The 22,040-nt window shown below is 40.4% G+C and overlaps 1 protein-coding gene across 1 annotated transcript; it reads left to right on the top strand.

Annotated features, from left to right (window-relative positions):
* Positions 1–1,730: 1,730 nt before the first annotated feature.
* taf9 (TAF9 RNA polymerase II, TATA box binding protein (TBP)-associated factor) lies at positions 1,731–19,347 on the top strand. Its single transcript, XM_080187758.1, has 7 exons — positions 1,731–1,784; positions 6,068–6,149; positions 7,403–7,539; positions 7,637–7,771; positions 7,873–7,957; positions 13,669–13,782; positions 15,687–19,347. Exons 1-7 carry the CDS (start codon positions 1,731–1,733, stop codon positions 15,851–15,853), a joined length of 774 nt encoding a protein of 257 aa, XP_080043884.1. The 3' UTR covers positions 15,854–19,347.
* Positions 19,348–22,040: the final 2,693 nt, after the last annotated feature.

Genomic DNA, 22,040 nt, shown 5'->3' with positions numbered 1-22,040 from the left:
ATGTCCAACATCTGCAAGGTACAAATCAGAATACTCTCCCCTTGCCTGAATGAGTGCAGCTCCAAAACAGCAAAGAAGGTCAACATCATCCAGGTCAAAGTAGGCCACCTGATTGGTATTACTTCCACAAATCTCTACTTGTTCCACCACTGACAGTGACAGTAGTGTGTACCATCAACAAGATGCACTGAAAGTACTCACCAAAGTTCTTTTGGCAACATCTTCCAAATCCTTGACTGCTACCATCTAGAAGGTCAAGGGCAGCAGATATCTGGGAACATCACCACCTGGAAGTTCCTCTTCAAGCCACTCACCATCCTAACTTGGAAATATATCACTGTTCCTTTGCTGTCAGGGTGTCAAAGCCTTGAAATGTCCTCCCTAGCAGCATTGTGTGTATATTTACATCCTAGGGATGCAGTGATTCAAGAAGTCAGCTCACCACCAACTTCTCAAGACAAGCTGAACTGAACAAAATGAATTCCAGAATTCTACAGGAAACCAACTATCAAACAGCTGCATTGTTCAACATGCTACATCTCAAAGACAAGTAAAGGTATTAATTATATATTCTTTTTAACTTTGACAGTGAGTGAAGATGGCAAATTTGACGGCAATAGGAACAATACTTGGATAAGAGAGAGAACCATTTCCAATATCGGTAATGTGGTTGATTTTGAAATGGCCAAACCAGTCACTCTGTTCAATGGCAATTAAGAATGGACAACAAATGTTGACCACATCTCATGAAAGAGATTTTAAAAAATTGGCTGATCTGGAAGCCGAGAGGGAAGGTTGGATGAGCAGTGGTGTTATATGAATATTGAGGGGAAAGTAGGAGGGGAGGTCTCAAACCAGACCAGAGAAAGATATGAGTTCAGCACTCGGGACAAATGGATGGTGGTGAAGCATTTAATGAGGTTTGATCAGTTGGCCTGTGGAAAGGAGGGTGGTGACAAGAGATCTGATCAGATTGTCGTGATCATGGAAACCAAATACATTTCAATCATACAAAAATGGGTCAACTAAGTTGTTCACTCATATTGCATAGCTTCATCTGAAAAGAAATGATTAATAATGTGAAGCTTGCCACACAATAAATAATGAGTACTGAGGATTAGATCCAACCAAGTTATTGATTAGTTGGCAGGCTGGAGTAAAGAATTGTAGGCTACAAAATATTCATATCAATCCATTTAATGGCAGGAGAGATATTATCTTCCCAACCAGAAATGGGGATAGGAAAATTTCACAGTAACTTCACTGCAGTATTAATGTAAGCCTACTTGTGACTAATAAGTAAACTTTACTTTAGACAGGAAAGTTATTAACATATAGGATTGTGAGTGATTTGAGGATAATGCTTGGTATATACTGAAATTTATAAATGTGAATTGCTCAGTGAGGAGATGAGGTAATGACACAGCTACATTAGGACAATGTGTGGCCTGAGCTTCTATTAGTGAGACGGGCACACTGCAATGTCCTTGACTCAAACGCCATCACCACCGTCTGGAAAAGGGACAAATGGCAAGAGCTCCATCCCTGTGGCCTGCTCCCCCTCACAGAGGGCCAGCATTGGAACGCCAGGCCAAATGACCTGAGTTGAAGTGAACCGTTCGGTGTGTGCGGTAACGCGCTGCGATGGAGTTTCCATGGAGCTGCTTTCTCCCTGGCCGCCTCAACCGCCCGGCACTGCCGGACGTGACGTCTGGCAGCCGCCGCCGGAAATGAGCAGTGAGGGGAAGATGGCCGCTCCGAAGAGTGTTCCCCGGGACGCGCAGGTATGGATTCACCGGCAATCCCGGTACACTCGCCGGGAGAGCTCGGCCCCGGTACACACACACACACACCGAGAGAGCTCGGCCCCGGTACACACACACACACACACCCCGAGAGAGCTCGGCCCCGGTACACACACACACACACACCCCGAGAGAGCTCGGCCCCGGTACACACACACACACACACACAGAGAGAGCTCGGCCCCGGTACACACACACACACACACACACAGAGAGCTCGGCCCCGGTACACACACACACACCGAGAGAGCTCGGCCCCGGTACACACACACACACACCGAGAGAGCTCGGCCCCGGTACACACACACACAGGGCAGCCCTGCCCCGGTAATGGCTGGGATAACCTCCCTTGCTTGTCAGATGCAACTATGGGAACAGAAGCAATCTGGCCGGCAAGACAGAACCTCCAACAGTGCAGCTCTCCCTCAGTACACACACAAATCTCAGCCTTGATTGTGTCCTCCAGTTTCAGGAGTGGGACTTGAACCCACAACCTGATGAATCAGACATGAGCTGGGACTGAAGTTTGCAGTGCACTTCAGCTGCTCCACTGACAGCCTTGTTTGTTTTCTTTAATTTTAATTCCTTTAACTGCTGATATGGGGAGGTCCTGAAATCTTTAACAGAAGGTAAACTGAATATGTATTAGGTTACATTCTCTTTAGAATTCCCTTATGACAGAAAAGGCGAATGCTTTCTGGCTTCAGCGAGTGACTTATTAGTCCATAGGAATATTACTGTTTTTGCTGGAAATATCTGAATGAACAGTTGTGAAACTGAGTCGCTTCCCCTTGTTATAATAATGGGTTCAAATTAAAAATAACTTTTCATATTTTGTCTGCAAAATAGTGCAGGGAAATGGGTACACAGTGGTTAGCACTACTCCCTCGCAGCATCAAGCACTGCTGCTTCACAGCATCAGGGACTGGGTTCGATTCCTGGCTTGGATCACTGAGTGGAGTTTGCACGTTCCATCTGTGTCTGCAGGGTTTCCTCCCACAGTCCAAAGATGCGTGGGTTGGGTTGATTGGCTATCCTAAATTGTCCATTACTGTCAGGGGGATTAGCAGGGCAAATATGTTGGCTAACAGGGAAAGGGTCTGAGTGGAACTGTGGTCAGTGTGAACTTGATGGACCAAATGGCGGCCTTCTGCATTGTAGGGATTCTATGATTAAAAACAATGATAAAATGACAATGCTCTTCATCCTCTTATATGTGCTTTCCATGTATAAGAGCTGAGCATGTTTAAATTATCTTAGTCGAAATTTACTTGGACTGGAAATGGGATTTGCTCCCACTGATTATTAGATTTTCAACCTATTGGACATCACTTGCATTTTGTTGTAATATAAAAGCAAAATACTGCGGATTCCAGAACCTGAAATAAAAACAAAAAATGCTGGAAAAACTCAGCAATTCTGACAGTGTCTGTGGAGAGAAAAGAGGGCCAGTGTTTCAAGTATGGATGAGCCTTTGTCAGAGCTGCTTTTGTTGTTTGTGTCGACCTTTAACGACACAGTCGCAGTGTTGGATCCCTTACAATAGTAGTGCACAGTATTTGAAAATATGTGCTCTGCTCTTAGCAGAAGCTGAGGATTTTCTGCCACAATTGTGAATAGAATGAGTTTGTAAAATTATTATTGTTGATTTGTTTGGATTGTCCTAGTTTATCTAATTAGCAGTAGCATCAAGAACCACTGCGCTGGTCCATTCTTCTATTGCCCTCAATCCTTCATCCCCTTCCCAAGTCTAAAAATGAGCAGATTAGATTGATTGGCCAAACTAAATTGTCCCTTAGTGTCCCAAGGGGAATTAACAGACTAAATATGTGGGGTTATGGGGATAGCGCCTGGTAAGATGCTGTGTAGGAGAGTTAATACAGACTCAGTGGTGCCTACTGGCTTCCTTCTGCTCTGTAGGGATTCTATGCAATCACTGCTGTGCAGCAGCTACCTCCTATCTCTTTATCCAAAGGCTCAAACACTCCTTTCAGATGAAGCAGCATTTCACTTGCACGTCTGGTATCATGGAGTGACTACATGGCTTTGGCTGATTCTCAGCATAACAAGCTAGCTTGATTTCATCCAGAACTAAAATAAATTGCACATTGAAAAGAAATGTAATTCAGCATTAACCTATTTTAATAATATGCCTTTGAAAAGTAAGTTTAATGCTGACTTTGATGGAAGATAACATATTATAGTTGATCATTTCAACTCCTTCATGTACGTACACAAATAATTGAGAAATAGACATTAGACTTTATTATCTAAACCTTTCCTCGCATATCCTAAGTTGTGCATTTTGCTTTACATTAAAGATAGTATGATTACTGGAATTGCCTTGGCTTTTCCAAACTGACAATTGAATATCTTTGCTCCTACTAGTTTGCAGATTATGCTGATTTGGATATCAGACTATGAAAGCCATTAAGATAATTTGCATCAAAAATAGAAAGTGCTGGAAAATTTCAGCAAGTCTGGCAGCATCCGTGAAAAGAGAGAAACTGGAGTTACTGCTTCATGTCCATATGACTTTGTCAAAGCTCTAAAGAAGAGTTAGATAGACTTGAAACATTAACTCTACTTTCTCTCTCCACAGATGCTGCCAAACCTGAGTTTTCCAGCATTTTCTCTTTTTGTTTCAGATTCCAGTATCCGCAGTATTTTGCTTTTAAGAAAATTTGCTTGTTTCTCTATTTTCTATCTTCAAAACTCGCCTGGCGCAGGACAAAAATGAATGCACTATACGAATGCACTAAAACCAGTTTGCAACCACCTTTTGATCCATTTGTAAACTATAAGACATAGGAGAGAATTAAGCCACTCAGCCCATCAAATTTGCTCCGCCATTCAATAATGGCTGACTTTTTTTCTCATCTCCATTCTCCTAGCTTTTCCCCATAACCCCTGACCCCCTTATTAATCAAGAACCTATTTATCTCTGTCTTAAAGACATTCAATGGCCTGGCCTCCACAGCTTGTGTGGCAAAGAGTTGCATAGATTCACCACTCTCTGGCTGAAGAAATTCCTCCTCATCTCTGTTTTAAAGGATTGTCCCTTTAACCTTAGGTTGTGCCCTCTGTTCTAGTTTTTCCTGCTAATGGAAACACCGTTTTTAGTCCACTCTATCCAAACCTCACAGTATCCTGTAAGTTTCAGTAAGACCACCCCCGCCCCCCCATCCTTCTAAACTCCAACGAGTACAGACCCAGAGTCCTCAACAGTTCCTCATACAACAAGCTCTTCTTGTGATCTTCTCTGGACCCTTTCCAAGGCCTTAGATATGGGGCCCAAAACTGCTCACAGTACTCCAAATGATGTCTGACCAGAGCCTTATACAGCCTCAGAAGTACATCCCTGCTAGAATACAACTTGTATTCTAGCCCTCCAACATGAATGCTAACATTGCATTTGCCTTCCTGACTGCCGACTGAACCTGCACGTTAACCTTAAAAGAAACTTGAACACTGACTTCCGAGTTCTTTTTGTTCCTGATTTCCTAAGCATTTTCCCATTTAGAAAATAGTCTATGTCTCCATTCCTCCTTCCAAAGTGCATAACCTCACACTTTTCCACATTGTATTCTATCTGCCACTTCTTTGCCACTCTCCTAATCTGTCCAAGTCCTTCTGCAGCCTCCCTGCTTCCTCGATATTACCTGGCCCTCTACATATCTTTGTATCATCTGCAAACTTAGCAACAATGCCTTCGGTTCCTTCCTCCAAATCGTTAATGAATATTGTGAAGAGTTGTGGTTCCAGCACTGACCCCTGAGGCACACCACGAGTCACCAGCTGCCATCCTGAGAAAGACTCCTCTATCCTCACTTTCTGCCTTCTGCCAGGCAGCCAATCCTCTATGTATGCCAAGATCTTACCCTTAACAACATGGGCATTTAACTAATTTAACAGTCTCCTATGCACCACCTTGTCAAAGGCCTTCTGGAAATCTAAATAAATCACGTCCACTGGCTCTTTATCTAACTTCCTTGTTAACTCTCCAAAGAACTCTTATCAGATTTGTCAGACATGACCTCCCCTTGACAAAACTGTGCTGACTTAGTTCTATTTTGTCATGCACTTCCAAGTACTCTACAATCTCATCTTTAATAATGGATTCTAAAATCTTGCCAATGACCGAAGTCAAGCTAACCGGCCTATAATTTCCTGCCTGTAGGGTGACTTGATGTGTTGGATTCATTCTTTGTAAATAATTATTATCCAGGGGAAATTTATGCTTCTGTTTCATTTTTCTGTAGGTTATGGCGCAGATTCTAAAAGATATGGGTGTCACAGAATACGAACCACGAGTTATTAATCAGATGCTAGAGTTCACATACCGTAAGTAAGCATGTGGGGCTTGATAATAATTCGGAACCGATACCAGCGGATAAGATTTTCAGACAGAAAAACCAGTAACACAACTTTCACACAAGCCCTTTCAAATAGGAATTTTTTCACCGGATTTCCTCCAGCCAGCCAAATTGACTGGTTCATTATGTGTGTGACTAGAAAGCAGTCAAGGAATGGATATCGGATAGATTTGACAGTACAGTGGTGGGGAAGGTGTGGATGGAAAATTGTGAAGGGTGGTGGCAATTCTTGACATTGAGGAGGATGTTGGAATTGTGGGCTCACCTTGTATTGACTTTAAAGTTTGATGGAGAAGGGGAAGCACTCATGCTGCTCCAGGTTCGTAAACAAAGTAAGAAAGTCACGGATCTTTCATCTGTTGGAGTTTCAATGGTTTACAAGTATTTAAAATAGGGACACACAATCTCTTTCTAGATCTTGTGGCATAGTAGATAGAATCCTTCCCTGCCTCTGAGCTAGAAGCTCCTGGTTCAATTCTGACCCAGGACTTGATGACCAAGGAAGGTGCGTTGATAACCTGTTTTGACTGTGTTATCAATCTGTAAATCCTTCCAAATGCATCAGTAGGTGTAGGTCTGAGCAGGAGAGAATCCTGATCAGCCATGCTTGATGTGCAGTGGTGCTCCACAAGCTATTAGCTCCTGGTGACAGACTATTGACCTGGTTGGCGGCACAATGGTTAGCACTGCTGCCTCACAGCACCAGGGACCTGGATTCAATTCCAGCCTCTGATGACTATCTGTGTGGAGTTTGCACATTCTCCCGATGTCTGCATGGGTTTCCTCCCACACTCCAAAGATGTGCAGGTTAGGTGGATTGGCCATGTTAAAATTGCCCCTTAGTGTCAGGGGGATTAGTGGAGTAAATAGGTGGGGTTAAGGGAATAGAGCCTGGGTGGAATTGTTGTCAGTGTAGGCTCAATGGGCTGAATGGCCTCCTTCTGCACTGTAGAGATTCTATGTTTCAGGAATTACTAGCTATGGAAACATAGTGTTTTATTGCATTGTTAGATAGAGGAAGAGATTTGGAATTAGAATCTCCTTCTAAGGTTTAAGTGACAGACCAATCTCCTGAGAGTGCACTATTTGCCTGCCTCTAAATTGCCTTCTTTAAACCAGAAATGGTCTGGATTCCCCCTACTTTATCCACCCTGAGTGGAGATTAAAATTGTCCTATGATGTATGATGGGCACTATTGCAACAATTTTCTTCTACTTTCAGGATATGTTACTACAATACTGGAGGATGCTAAAATATATTCCAGCCATGCTAAGAAAGCAAGTGTTGATGCAGACGATGTAAGGCTGGCTATTCAGTGCCGAATGGACCATTCATTTACATCTCCTCCTCCTAGAGATGCAAGTATTGCTCAACGAAACAACTTTATTCATGTGTAGTAAACAGCATTGAAGTAAACAAAAATATTAATTTTAAATGTTCATTGTGTCTCTTCAGTTTCTGCTGGAGATTGCACGTCAGAAGAATCAGAACCCACTACCGTTGATTAAACCGTATGCTGGGCCCAGACTGCCACCAGACAGATATTGTCTAACAGCTCCAAACTACAAGTTGAAGTCATTACATAAGAAGGTATGCCTCATCAGAGTATTACTGGACTTGATGCTGGTACAACTTTACTAATCAGGCCTTGACTGGATTTTCAGAACTCTCCTTTATTCCCAATTTCAAAGGTTACATCATCCACTGGAAGAATAACTGTACCAAGGCTAAGCGTTGGCACATGTGTTACAAGTCGACCCAGCACACCAACACTGGGTAAGTTGCAAATTATTATTTGTACCAAGGCAGAATTACACCTGTTTATAATTCTATGTTAACTGCACGAATCGTGCCCGAGCCAGAATGGTTATGTTTGAAACTTAGCACAACCTGAGGATTTCCTCCTACCCACTCTGAATCTAGATGCATTGTGCATTGTAACACAGTGTTGTAGGTTTTAGCCCCATTGTTCCATTAATGCATTATGGTAAATGTGGTGTCCTTTCAGCTTGCTTATTTCCTGGACAATATCATCATTTGACCAAGCTTAATGAAAAGAAACCACTGCAAATAGGAGTTGATAAGAAAGATATAATGACAAGTTCCATGGACTACCATTTCTATCAGTTGCAGGGAGAACAGAGATGCTTTTCGGGCATTTTAAAAGATAATGAGCAGTCCGAGAGAGGGAGCTGGAGACAGCGGGACCTGAGGTTTAGAGGCAGTAATTAAAATTAACAGTTTAAGGAAGGACCTAACAAAATTGTAAAAGAGGGAACAAATTTATTTAGACCTGCTGTGTACAAGTCATACAATATGTGGGAACTAGGACAATGTCTGACTGCTAGCAGTCAGGGCATCTTGAGGGAATGTAGTCTAAACCATGACACCCGTGGGTAAGGTACTGCACAAGAGGGAAAAACAAAGCAGTTGTTATAGGAGATTCCATAGTTAACGGGTCAGTCAAACATTTCTGTAATTGTTATTGTGAGTCCTGCATAGTGTGTTGCCTCTATGGTGTCAGGGTAAAGGATGTTATGGAGAAGGCATAGAATATTTGCAGGTGGAAGGGAGTGAGCCAGAAGTGCACATAGGTATGAATGACATGTAGAGGATAGGTATTGAGGTCTTACATTTAGAATTGCAGGAGCTAGGGAGAAAGGTTAAAAAGTAGGATATCAAATATTTCTGTTCTCAGTGCCACATACTAGCGAAACTAGAAATAAGAATAGTAAGGATCAGTGAGCGGCTTGATGTATCATACAGGAGTGAGAGCTTCGGACTCATGGGTCATTTGGGCTAATTCTGGAGAAGGAGATATCTATGATGTAGTAGTAACAACACAAAGATGCCTTAAAAATTGAGGACTAGTTGTTTATTATTGGATACAAGTGTTCAGAAAAGATAGTGAAGGAAATTGCATGTGAAACGGCAGTGCTGATTAGGAAATGCATTGTAGTGTTGAAAGGAGGTATTATCCTTGAGGTAAGGAATGCATCCCTTTGATCAGAATTGAGAAGAGGACATGATGATGCTGCAGGGATATTCTTGCATCAAAATAGTAAGACTTAAAGGAGAAAATCTTCAGTGAGAAAAGCAGTGTTGCAAGAACATGATAGAATTCTTCATTAGGATGGAAAATAAAGAAGTTCGATCTGAAACTAGGGCCCTAAATCTAATCAAGGGAAACTAGAAGGTATGAGGTGCCAATTGGTTAAGATGGATTAGGGAACTTCTTTAAAGTTGGATTGGTAATGGTTAATATTTAAGGAACAAATGTATGCATTGCAACTGGTACACATTCCTTTTTGGTGCAAAAACACAGTAGGAGTAGCAGCCCAACAATAGTTAACGAAGTAAATTAAGGATTGTATTAGATCCGAAGAGGAATCACATATGGTTGCTAGAAAAAGTAGCAATCCTGAGGATTGGTAGCAGTTTAGAATTCATCAAAGGGAAACAAAAGATTGATTAAGCAGGGAAAAATAGAGTATGAGAGTAAACTTGAAGATAATATAAAACCAGGCTATAAAAGGTTTTATAGTATGTAATATGAAAAAGATTAGTGAAGACAATGTTAGGTTCCTTACAGTCTGAAAGAGGAGAATTTATAATAGAAAACAAGGAAATGGCAGAGCAATTGAACAACTATTTCAGTCCTGACTTCACAGAGAAAGACACAAATAACTTCCCAGCAATGCTTAAGAATCAAGAGTCTGGTGAGAAGGAGATTATTATTACTTATTAATAGTGCTGAAGGAATTAATTGGACTGAAATTTGCTAAATTCCCAGGGCCTGACCATCTACATCCTAGGGTATTTAAGGAAGCAGTCATGGAAACATTGCGTGCGTTGGTTGTCATCCTCCAAAATTCTGTAGATTCTGGAACAGTGCCAGCAGATTGGAGGGTGGCAGGTGTAATCATGCTGTTTAAAAAAGCAGAGAGGGAGAAATCTGGAGATTACAAGCATTTGGCATTACATCAGTAGTAGGGAAAATACTAGACTCTATTACAAAGGATGTGATAACTGGGCACTTAGAAAATATCAATGGGATTAGACAAAGCCAACATGGATTTTTGAAAGGAAGATCATGTTTGACAATTCTACTAGAGTTTTTTGAGGACATAACTAGCAGAATCGATAAGGATGAACCAGTGGATGTGGTGCATTTGGATTTTCTGACTGGTTTTACAGAAGTCTTACCTAAGAGGTTTGTATGCACATGGGATTGGGGGTAATAGAGTTGCATGGATTGAGAATTAGTTAGCAGGCAGTAAACAGAGTAGGAGTTAATGGGTGTACTTTGAAGTGGCAGGCAGTTACTACTGGAGAGCCACAGGGATCAATACTGGGCCCCAGCTATTCACAATATGCATCAATGATTTGGCTGAGGGAACCAAATGTAGTATTTCCAAGTTTGCTGATACTCAAAACTTAGGGAAATGTGAGTGTGAGGAAGATGTTAAGTAGCTTGAAGGTGATTTAGACAAGTTGAGAAGGAGGGCAAATGCATGGCAAATGTACATAATGTGGATAAATGTGAAGTTATCTATTTGGAAAGAGAAACAGAATGGCAGAGTGTTACTTAAATGGTGATAGATTAGGAAATGTTGATGTGTAAGGGGACTTGAGTGTCCTTGTACATCAGGCATTGAAAACAAGTATACACTTAGGAAGGTAAATGGTATGTTGGCCTTCATTACAAAAGAACTTGAGTAAAGAAGCAAGGATGACTTACTGCAGCTTACTGTATAAATCCTTGATGAGACCACACCTTGAGTATTATGTATAGTTTTGGTCTCCTTTTCTAGGAAAATATATACTTGCCATTGAGGAAGCGCAGCAAATGTTCACCAGCCTGATTCCTGGGATGACAGGATTGTCATATGCAGAAAGTTTGGGTTGACTAGGCCTGTATCCTTGCAGTTTAGAAGGAGAGGGAATCTCATTCAGCCATATAAAATTCTGACTGGATTGGACAGACGAGATGCAGGGATATTGTTTACTCTGGCTGGAGGGGGGTTGGGGTGTTTAAACATGGGATCATGGTCTCAGGGTATGGAGTAGGACTGAGATGATTTTGATTTGATTTATTTTGATTTGATTTATTATTGTTACATATATTAGCATACAGTGAAAAGTATTGTTTCTTGCATGCTATATAGATAGAGCATACCGTTTATAGAGAAGGAGACGAGAGAGTGCAGAACGTAGTGTCACATTTATAGCTAGAGTGTAGAGAAAGATCAACTTAATGCATGATAGGTCCATTCAAAAGTTTGATGGCAGCAAGAAAGAAGCTGTTCTCGAATCGGTTGGTACGTGATTTCAGACTTTTGTATCATTTTCCCAACCTCTTCATTCAGAGGACACTGAATTGGCAAACAAGTAGCAGGTGGAATTTAATACAGAACATGTAAGATTTATTTTGGTGGAGGGAATGGGGAGAGGCAATACTGGCACAGTTCTAAAAAGTGTGCAGGGATCTGGGGGTTCATGTATATTGTTGAAGGAGCAGAACATACTTTGAAAATAGCAAAATATATGGTTTTTTGGAATTTGTAAGTACAGATATTGAGTACAAAAGCACAGAGGTTGTATTGAACCGTTAGGTCTCTATTAGAATATTGTGTTCAGTTCTAGTCACCACACATTGGGGAGAATCTGAGGGCCCTTGGGAGGCCGCAGATGAGATTTACTAGAATGGTTTTAGAGATGAAGGAATTTAGCTACAAGGTTAGGCGACAGAAGCTGGGATTCTTGTTCTTTGTTGGATTATGACGTGGGAAAACGTGAAATTTTGGCAGGAAGAATAAAAGAGCATATTATCTAAAAGGTGAGAAATTGCAGAGCTCTATGCAGAAGGACCTGGCTGTCGCAGTGCATGAATCACAAAAGGTTAATGTGCAGGTGTAGCAAGTATTTAGGAATGCTAAAAGAATGTTATCATTTGTTGTGAGGGGAATTGAATGCAAAAGTAGGGAGTTATGTTTCATTTGCACACGGCATTGGTGAGACCACATTGTGGGTACAGTATTGGTCTCCTTATTTAAGGAAGGGTGTAAATGTGCTGGGAGCAATTCAAAAAAGAATTACTAGATGTAATACCTGGAATGGGAAGGTTGTCTTATGAGGAGAGGTTAGACATGCTAGGCTTGTATCCGATGGAGTTCAGCAAGAGGTGACTTGAATGAAACACATAAGATCCTGAGGAACCTTGACAGTGGATGTAGAAGGGAAGTTTCCTTTTGTGGGAAAATCTAGTATTGGGACTACAATTTAAAAGTAAAGGTTCACTCCTTTAAGACAAGAGGTTTTTTTCTCTGAGGGTCATGACTCTTTGGAACGCTCCCCCTGAAAAGGCAGTGGAAGCAGAATCTTTTGAATATTTTTAAGGCTGAGGTAGATTTTTGGTAAGCAAGAGGATACACGTTATCGGGGCTTGTGGGAATGTGGAGTTGAGGTTACAATCAGATGAGCCATGATTTTATTGAAGAGCTGAAAAGATGCAAGGGGCCAAGTGGACAACCCTTGCTCCTAATTTGTATGTTCTTGGAGTAAAGGTGGTTGAGGGGAGATGTGATGCAGGTGTACTAGATTATGACAAATTTAGATAAGGTTGACAGATGAAAAGTTGCTCCCTTAAGGGACACAAATTGAAGAGTTTGGGAAAAGAGTTGCAGTGGACGTGAGGAAGAACTTTAGTGTGCAGTGTTTGGTAATGACCTGATTGCTTATGAGAGTAGTAGAAGGAGAAATGATCAATGATTTCAAACGAAATGAACTTTCAGAGGTGCAGGAGTAGAGGGGAGGATGGGGAATGACTGGATTAACCTATAGGGAGTCAGCATGGACTCAATGGGCCGAATAGCTTCCTTTTGTGCCGCAATGCTATATTTTCCAAGATTGAATTGGTCATTGTAATGGTTGAAATATAAGCTTCAGTTCCTACACGTGATTATATGTTTTAAATTCCAATTTTTATCAGTAACTATTAATTTCCTGGTGGGATTGATGGTGTTTGGCTTTACCCCCTCCATCACCATATCAATTTGCTTTATCCCCCAATGCATTTATAATCTTCACCATAAATACTGAAGTATGTACATATTGGTACTGATTACATTATAATAAACTGTATTGAATAGAGGGAGCACTTGTCCTGTACAGAGCAAATTGATGCGTCTGTAGAACCTGCTTTAACTTGTACTCTGCGATGGTTAAGTCAATATTTGTTCCACCTAAAGTATGTTTTAATTGCATGAAGTTTCACCCTTAACAACATGTTTTTGATAGTCATTTTGGAGGTAGATTGTGTCAATCATAATTGAAATTATATTCCTGTTTTCTGAGTTCTGTCAAAAGTAGAAAATAGTTATTACAGATTTCTTTGTGGTCTCTTATTGTAATGTATGTTATAGGGTCTTTAATTAATTTGCACGGTATATTTGAAAGATTTGGAATTCTTTGTGCTACATTTGTAGGCACACCATCATCACAAACAGTGGCTGTTACTGCAAAAGTTGGAACACCTGTGTCATTGGCTGGACAGAGATTTACAGTGCAAATCCCTTCCTCTCAAACTAATGTAAAACCAGGTAATATCACAAACTTGTGATTTATTGAACACGCATTCATGATTCATGATAACTTGTTCCCATATAAAAGATCAGTTCCGTACTTCAAAATGAATGCTTGTATTTGTCTTGTAGATGGAAGGTGTGAACCTCATGGCTTTAATTGTTTCTAGTTCCACCACGTCATAATGGTGGAAAGAAAAAATGACATTTTCAAACTATCAAAAGTTATTTTTGGTCAGAATGTATTTTATGCATCGTGGCCACTGCAGTTCTGGCAGCCAGTTGGACAAGCAAATAAGATGTGATCAGTTAGTCTGTCGTGCTAGAGTTGATTGAAAGGGTGAGGCCAGAACCCATTCAGAGCTTTCCTTCTCAAAGGGTAATGAACAGTCAGACATTTGATTTCACACCTCGTCTAAAGGATACCACATCTGTTATTGCATTACTCCCTCATCATTGCACTGAAGTGGCAGCTAAAATGGGTTAATGACCTTTGAATCCAGAACTGTCTATTCAGTGCTGATACTGGCATTTTAAATATTTAGTGGATCCAAAAATGTGCTGTATCCCCATAGCTACGGCACTGTCTTAGCATTGCAGAGGTAGAGAGTTCAAGTTTCACCAAGGTAAATTATGAAATTGAATTCATTAACAACCTAATGATTTATTGGCTGGCACCAGATGAAATAATAATGAAAGCTGCTAGATTGTTGTAAAACCCCAATTGGTTAATTAATGTCTGTCAGGGAAGGTTATCTAACAGCTCTCTCCAGTATTGTCTGTAACTGACTCTAGTCCCAAACTTTTTGACTCTTCGTATTCTCAATGCAACAAGCCTCTTCATATTTTCAATGATGCCCACGTCTTAAGAATGTGTAGAGCAAATGATAGTATTAGAATTTACAATATACTCTACCCTATGGTGCGTCCGTGTTAGTTTCCTCCGGGTGCTCAGTTTTCTCCCACAGTCCAACAATGCGCAGGTTAGATGGATTGGCCTTGATCAATATGCAGGATTATGGGGATAGGGCGGGAGAGTAGTTCTAGGTTGTGTGTTCTTATGGAGGGTCAGAGCAGACTCGATGGGCTGAATGACTCCTTCCACACTGTAAGGTTTCTATTAAATGTAACTGAAATATTTCCTGTGAAATTATTTTAATTTGATGTTTCCTCACATTTTAAGTTAACTGACCTTTGTATGATTGAACTGTTGAGAGCATTGTGGCTCAGTAGGTAGCAGTCTCACTTCTGAGTCAGAACATTTCAAGTCTCAGAAAAATCAAGCCTGGCATCCCAATGTAATATGAATGGAGTGTCTGGCTGTTAGGCATGCTGTTTTTCAGATGAGACATTAAACCAACACTCTGTTTGCCCTCAGATAGATGTAAAAGATTCCATGGTGCTATTATGAAAAGCAGGGGAGCTAACCTTAGTGCACCGGCCTGTGTTTATCCCTCATGCAACATCACAAAGGCAGATTATCTGATTATTACCACAGTTCTCTTGTGGGAGATTACTGCGTGCAAATTGGCTGCCACATTAAAACAGAGCCTTGAGACGTCTAGTGATTGAGGCATTATATAAATCCAACCGTTTTCCTATTTTATTCTCTTCTCTTTCCTTCCTTTTCTGTTCAATCTTTTCGTTCAGTATTGCAGAATATAACTCCCAAAATAATATTTTTGAAATAAAGAGGCAACATTCATAAAGCTACAGTTTGAAATGGAAATTACTAATTCTAATAGAGCGAGATTTCTATTTGGTCCAAAAGCAAGTTTATTTCATTTTTTAAATTTAACTTTGCTATCTACTTACTGTATCATCAAATTGATTTGTGATTTAGCTTTACTAACATTTGTTTACTATAGGTGTATTCATTTGGACAGAATTTCTAAATATGTTACACATTTTTATTCTTACAGCTACAGGCTCAACAACTTCAGTCCAAAATGTCTTGATCAATCCGTCTCTGATTGGCTCAAAAAATATCCTTATCACAACTAACATGGTCTCGACCTCAGGTAGCACCAGTGAGACAAACCCATTGAAACGGAAGCACGAAGATGATGATGATTATGATGCTTCGTAAAAGGATCTGACCATCATCTTGCAAAGTTACTCAGAATAAATCCAATTCATTGAGTCTCCCAGAAACACATGATGAGCACCTGCTAATTTATGTTGGGGATTGATTGCAAGTCATTCAGTTTGGACAAGCTGAACTGTACATCCACTAATGTGAAGCTAATATGTAACTGCTTATAGTTTATGTGGCCTCTGCAGAATTGAGAACAGTATGTGGAAATTGTCTTTCTTCTTCATCTTAAGTAAATGTGCCATTCTGATACTGCAAACAGTTATCAGCTTAAATCTTGGATTCCCTACTGGCCAGGAGCTTATTTCTAAATCACTTTTAATAAGATCAGCTTCCTGTACTTAAACCTTTAAAAGTGAAGAATTCACATTTTCTGAGTTATCTTTGGACACTGATTTCTACGTATTTTGTTTTTGCATTATGTTTTTACGCTATTTGATGGTGTACTTTGTGCTTTCTACTTTTGTTTCCTGAAAATTTAGAGATTGCCAGTGTTGTGTCAAAGTTGATTCAAGTAACAAACACAAAATGAAGTTTACATTTTTGTGCTGTTTTATAGAATTATTCAAAACATGCCAGTTGTATTTTAAGAGATTTTTGTATAATGAATCAGATTTTCTGAAATAGCTGCTTGATTTCACATCTGTACATAATGGAAAGGCAAGTTTCTTTGTAATCTGGAGAGTTTTGTTATTAGTTTAGCTTCATTGAATTATTTTGGACAGCTGGTAAACAGTAGATTACACTGTTTTTCAATGGTATATATTCTAAAAAGAAACTTGGACCTTCAAACTAATACAAATATCTTGCAATGTGAACCATTTCATGGATAACAGTGCTATACTACATTTCTTCTGTTTTCACATTCAATTCCCATAGTTAAAATTGTTCCAGAATTTAAGGCACAGTATATTGAAATATTTATTCAGTTCTTATTTAGTTAAGTTTGTAAAATACTTTCACATGTATATTATTTACTGACAGATTCCAATCAATATACATCTCAAAAATTAATTCTACACCAGCTATCATCCAAATGGTTATCAGTATGAAGTTTGCCTAAGAAATTAAGCATTTTCCCCCCTTCAGGCGCATGCAATATGAAGTGTTGCCAAGCACAACATTATCTTCCGTGCTCCAAACAAACCTGCCATAACCAAGACAATGGAGAAATCACCGGTTGGCATTTCCCCATTTCTTAGCTCTTTTTATTCTCTCCTCCCCGTCTCTATTCTAATGTGATCAAGTTCCTTGTAATCATCAAGGAAGTTTACTTGTAACTTTTTGTTTTCAAAATATCTCAGTAATTCCTTGAAACTTTTAGTTTTAGACTGCTCTAACTGTTGTACCAAATAACAACATACAGCTTTGCTTCAGCAATGAGATGAGTTACCAGTTAATATATTTCTTAGTGGTTACAAATGAGGTGATTACAACTTCCTGTTGCTTGAGCAATTTTATCTGAAGCAGATGTGATCTCTATCCGCTATCATGTCCGAATAATGTTGCCTGTGACATTGCAGCACTCCCTCAATCTTGCATTGCGATTGTTAGCTTCAGTTGGTATGATTCTTGCTTCAGAAAAATATTGCTTTCAAGTCTCAGCTCAGAGTACACACTCAAGGCTGACACTCCAGTGCAGTACTAGGGAGTTTTGCAATGTTGGCGATGCTTTCTTTAGATGAAACTTTAAATCAAGTCCCATTATATTGTCTTGGGGGAATTAAAAGATCCCATGGCACTATTTGGAATAAGATTTAAGGAGATTTCTTTGGTGTCCTGGAGGTGTTTTGTCCCCTCAACCAAAATTGCTGAAACAGGTGATCTGACTTATTTCTATGTGGACTCAGAATCCCTACAGTGTAGAAGGAGGCCATTCAGCCTATCAAGTCTTGCTGACAACAATTTGTGGGGACCTTGCCGATTACAAATTGGCTGTTGTGTTTCCTTCGTTACAGGTGAGTAGAAAATATTTTGGGAAGTCTTGTGGTAGTGAAAAGTGATATATAAATGCAAATCTTTCTTTATACTTGAATGTGACCCTGGATTATGTGGATAAAGAAATGAAGATTATTTGTCCCATGCTAAGTTAATCCACCAGTCCTCCATAATTATTTCTGATGGGATTTCAGGATTTTGAGCTGCTCTAGAGTTTTACAGCACAGAAAAAGACCATATGGCTTATTGCGCCTGTTCCAGCCATCAGACACGTATCTATTCTAATTGCATTTTCCCACACTTAGTCCATTGCCTTTAATGCTATTGTATTTCAAGGGCTCATCTAAATCCTTCTTAAGTGTTGTGAGGGTACTTGTCTCTTCCCCCCTCTCAGGCAGTGAATTCCATATTTCCTTCTGGGTGAAAAGATTTTTCTTCAAGTTCCTCCTAAGCCTCCTGCCTATTACCTTAAACCTATGCTTCCTGGTTATTGACCTCTACTTAAGGGCAATAGTTTATTCCTATTTATGTTATCTATATCCTTCATAATTTTGTACACCTTGATGAGGTCATCCCTCAGCCTTCTATAAAGAAAACAATCCCAGCCTATCCAGCTCCTCTTCATTGTTGAAATGCTGTAATACAGACAACATCCCGGTGTATCTCTGCACCTTTTCCAGTGCAATTGCATCATTAACGGGGAATGTTACTCTTCAGGAAATGGATTTTCAGATTGTGATTGCTCTTAGCCTGAAGAATGTCTTGAACAGTTTTAAATTTGCTATTTTCTGGTTTGAATTGAGGGAATTGATCAGAATTTTACAGGCTGGAGAAACTAGATTGTGTTGTCTTCCTATATGCTGCTCTTGAAGTCCTGCTTACGCAACTGATTGGTCTCCTGATGCGAATCTTCAGCTGGATTTTGCATAGATTATGGGTCCTGCCAACATCCCAACAAGTGGTGATGACTTCTGCTCCAGCATTAGTTGCATCCTTAGCCAACCTGTTCCAGTACAGCTACAACACTGGCAATTACCCAGATATATCCTGCGCATGAAAAACGGACAAATCTGCCTGATTATAACCCTATCAGCATTCTCAATCATGAACAAACTGATGCAAGATGTCATGACATTGCTATCAAGGGGCACTTACATAACAATAACCTTCTCACTGATACTCGGTTTGTATTCCACCAGGACCACTCAGTTCCTCACCTCATTACAGCCGTGGTCATAACATGGACAAAAATGTTGAACTCGAGGTGACAGTGACTGCATGGGACATCAAGGCAGGGGGTGGGGACATTTTCCACTGACTGGGGTCATACCTAACAGAAAGGAAGATAGTTGTATTGTTGGAGGCCAAATATCTCAGTCTCGTTGCTGTAAGTATTTGTCAGGGTAGGGTCTAACCATCTTCAGTTGCTCCACCTTCCATCATAAGGTCCAAAGTGGGGACATCCGCTGGTTAGTCCCATTTGCAACTCTTCAGAACCTGAAACAATCTTGGCGAAATGCAGCAAAACCTGGACAACATTGAAGCTTGGGATAAAAGGTGGCATTTGATGTTCACGTGCTAAAAAATTAGCATATCTAACGAGAGAATGTTAACCATCTCTCCTTGACATTCAATGGTATCACCATCAGTGAATGCCTCACACTAATATCCTGAGGGTTAGTATTGACCAAAAACTGAGTCACTCATAAAACTACTGTAGCTATAAGAGCAGTGGGCTGGGAATTCTGAGGTCATTAACTCATCTCCTAACTCCAGTCACACACCTCTTTCCACACACCACCCCCCCCCCCCCCCCCCCCAGTCAAGCCGATATACTACCTACAAAGCACATGTCTGTAGCATGATGGAATACTTGCCTGGATGAGTGTGGCTCCAACAACATTCAAGAAGCTTGACACCATTCAGGACAGAGCAGCCTGTTTGGTGGTTACACCATCCATCACTGTAAACATTTACTCTGACAGTGGCAACTTTGTGTACTATATATAAGTTACACGACACAACTTACCAAAGTTCCTTCACCAATCTCACCCCTACCACCAAGGACATGAACAGCAGGTACATGGAGATACCACGATCTACAAGATCACTGGAAGCCACACTATCCTGATGTGCAGCTCTGTTGCAGTTACTGCTCCTTGACTGATGTAGCATTCTGGAACTCCCTTTCCAGCAGCACTGTGAGTGTACCCGCACAAGATGGACAGCAGCAGTTCAACAAGTTGGCTCACCATCACCTTCTCAAAGGCAACCACAGATGGATAGTGTATGCTGGCCTTACCAACAACATCACATCCCATGCAGGAATAAAAAAGGTAATGGTAGAAGGAAGGAAGGTAGTTTGACTAACAACAGAATAAATTCAAGAATGTTTAATTTTAATCATATTCCTCAATTCAATTCCTTAAATGTAATGTTCATTTATTAGTCCCAAATACGTTAACACTGCCCTGACGTTACTGTGAAATACCCTAGTTGCCTTACACTGGCACCTGTTTGGGTCAATGCACCTAACCAGCTCATCTTTCAGACTGTGGGAGGAAACTGGAGCACCCAGAGGAAATCCATGTAGATATGTGGAGAAAATGCAAACTCCACACAAGCAGTGAACTAAGCCGGGAATTGAACCCACTGTGCCACCGTGCCATCCCTAAGTTGCCACTGCAATCAGCGCTGGCCAATGATTTCTCATGCTGAAACTTTAACTGAGAAACAGAAGTGGATATGATTAGTGATGAGATAGTGTAATTCATTATGTACTGTGACTATATTATACATCATCTATATGAATATGGTTTGGTTCATTTTGCAGGACACTATGAAATAATAACATCTGTAGAAGGGGGTTACAGAAACCCCTGGGATTTTGAAGACAACTATAACAAAGTAGACTAGTTTAGAATAGGGATCACGATGTGCCAAAAGGAATCACAAGTATAATATATATACATATACTATACAAAGGTATTGTCTGCATAGGCACACATATAATCCTTGGTAGAAAATTTTGAATAAGCATTAGATTTAAAATATATTTTCAAATGTCTTGTAAGCTTTGGCCAAGATGCAGCCTGCTCCAAAGCATAATGGGAAACGAGCAGAACTAGACCGGCCATATTCTTTGAAAACAATAGGAATAGAATATTATCAGTAGGAGGCCATGCTGCTGCAAGCTACTAAAGGTTTAAAATCAATGTAGGTATTTAGCTTCTGGTTGCAGTGAATAAAGTATTCAGCTACTACTGTTAAGGTGTAGTTTGCAGACCAGAGAGAATATAGTAAGGGGTTATGTTCTCAGCCCCCTATGATGCTTCTTACACATCTATGACTGTGAGGCCAAATTCCCCTCCAAATCGATTTTCAAGTTTGCTGACGACACCACCATAGTGGGTCAGATCTTAAACAATGGCAAGACAGACACAGGAATGAGATAGAGAATCTGGTGAACTGATGCAGCAACAATAATCTCTTGCTCAATGTCAACAAAATGAAGGAGATTGTCATCAACTTCAGGAAGCATAAAGAAGAACATGCCCCTGTCGACATCAATGGGGATGAAGTAGAAAGGGTCGAGAGCTTCAAGTTTTTAGATGTCCAGATCATCAACAACCTGTCCTGATCCCCCCATGCCAACACTATAGTTAAGAAAGCCCACTAACGCCTCTACTTTCTCAAAAAACTAAGGAAATTTGGCATGTCAGCTATGATTCTCACCAACTTTTACAGATGCACCATAGAAAGCATTCTTTCTGGTTGTACCACAGCTTGGTATGGCTCCTGCTCTGTCTAAGAAAACAAGGGACTACAAAAGCTCATGAATGTAGCCCTATTCATCATGCAAACCAGCCTCCCATCCATTGACTCTGTACACTTCCCACTGCCTTGGTAAAGCAGCCAGAACCCCACACACTCTGGACATTCTCTCTTCCACCATCTTCCATCGAGAAAGAGACAAAAGTCTGAGGCCACGTAACAATCAACTCAAGAACAGCTTCTTCCCTATTGCTGTCAGACCTTTGAATGGACATACCTTGCATTAAGTTGATCTTGCTCTACACCCCAGCTATGATTGTAACACTACATTCTGCACTCTTTCATTTCCTTCTTTATGAATGGTATGTTTTGTCTGTATAGTGCAGAAGAAACAATACTTTTCACTGTATATTAATACCTCTGACAATAATAAATCAAATCAAATAAATAAAATCAAAAATGAGTCCCT

This window comes from Carcharhinus amblyrhynchos, chromosome 4 (genome assembly GCF_965287045.1).
Source record: "Carcharhinus amblyrhynchos chromosome 4, sCarAmb.v2.hapA, whole genome shotgun sequence".
NCBI classification, from domain to species: Eukaryota; Metazoa; Chordata; class Chondrichthyes; order Carcharhiniformes; family Carcharhinidae; genus Carcharhinus; species Carcharhinus amblyrhynchos.
This window is presented reverse-complemented; position numbering and strand designations above follow the sequence as displayed.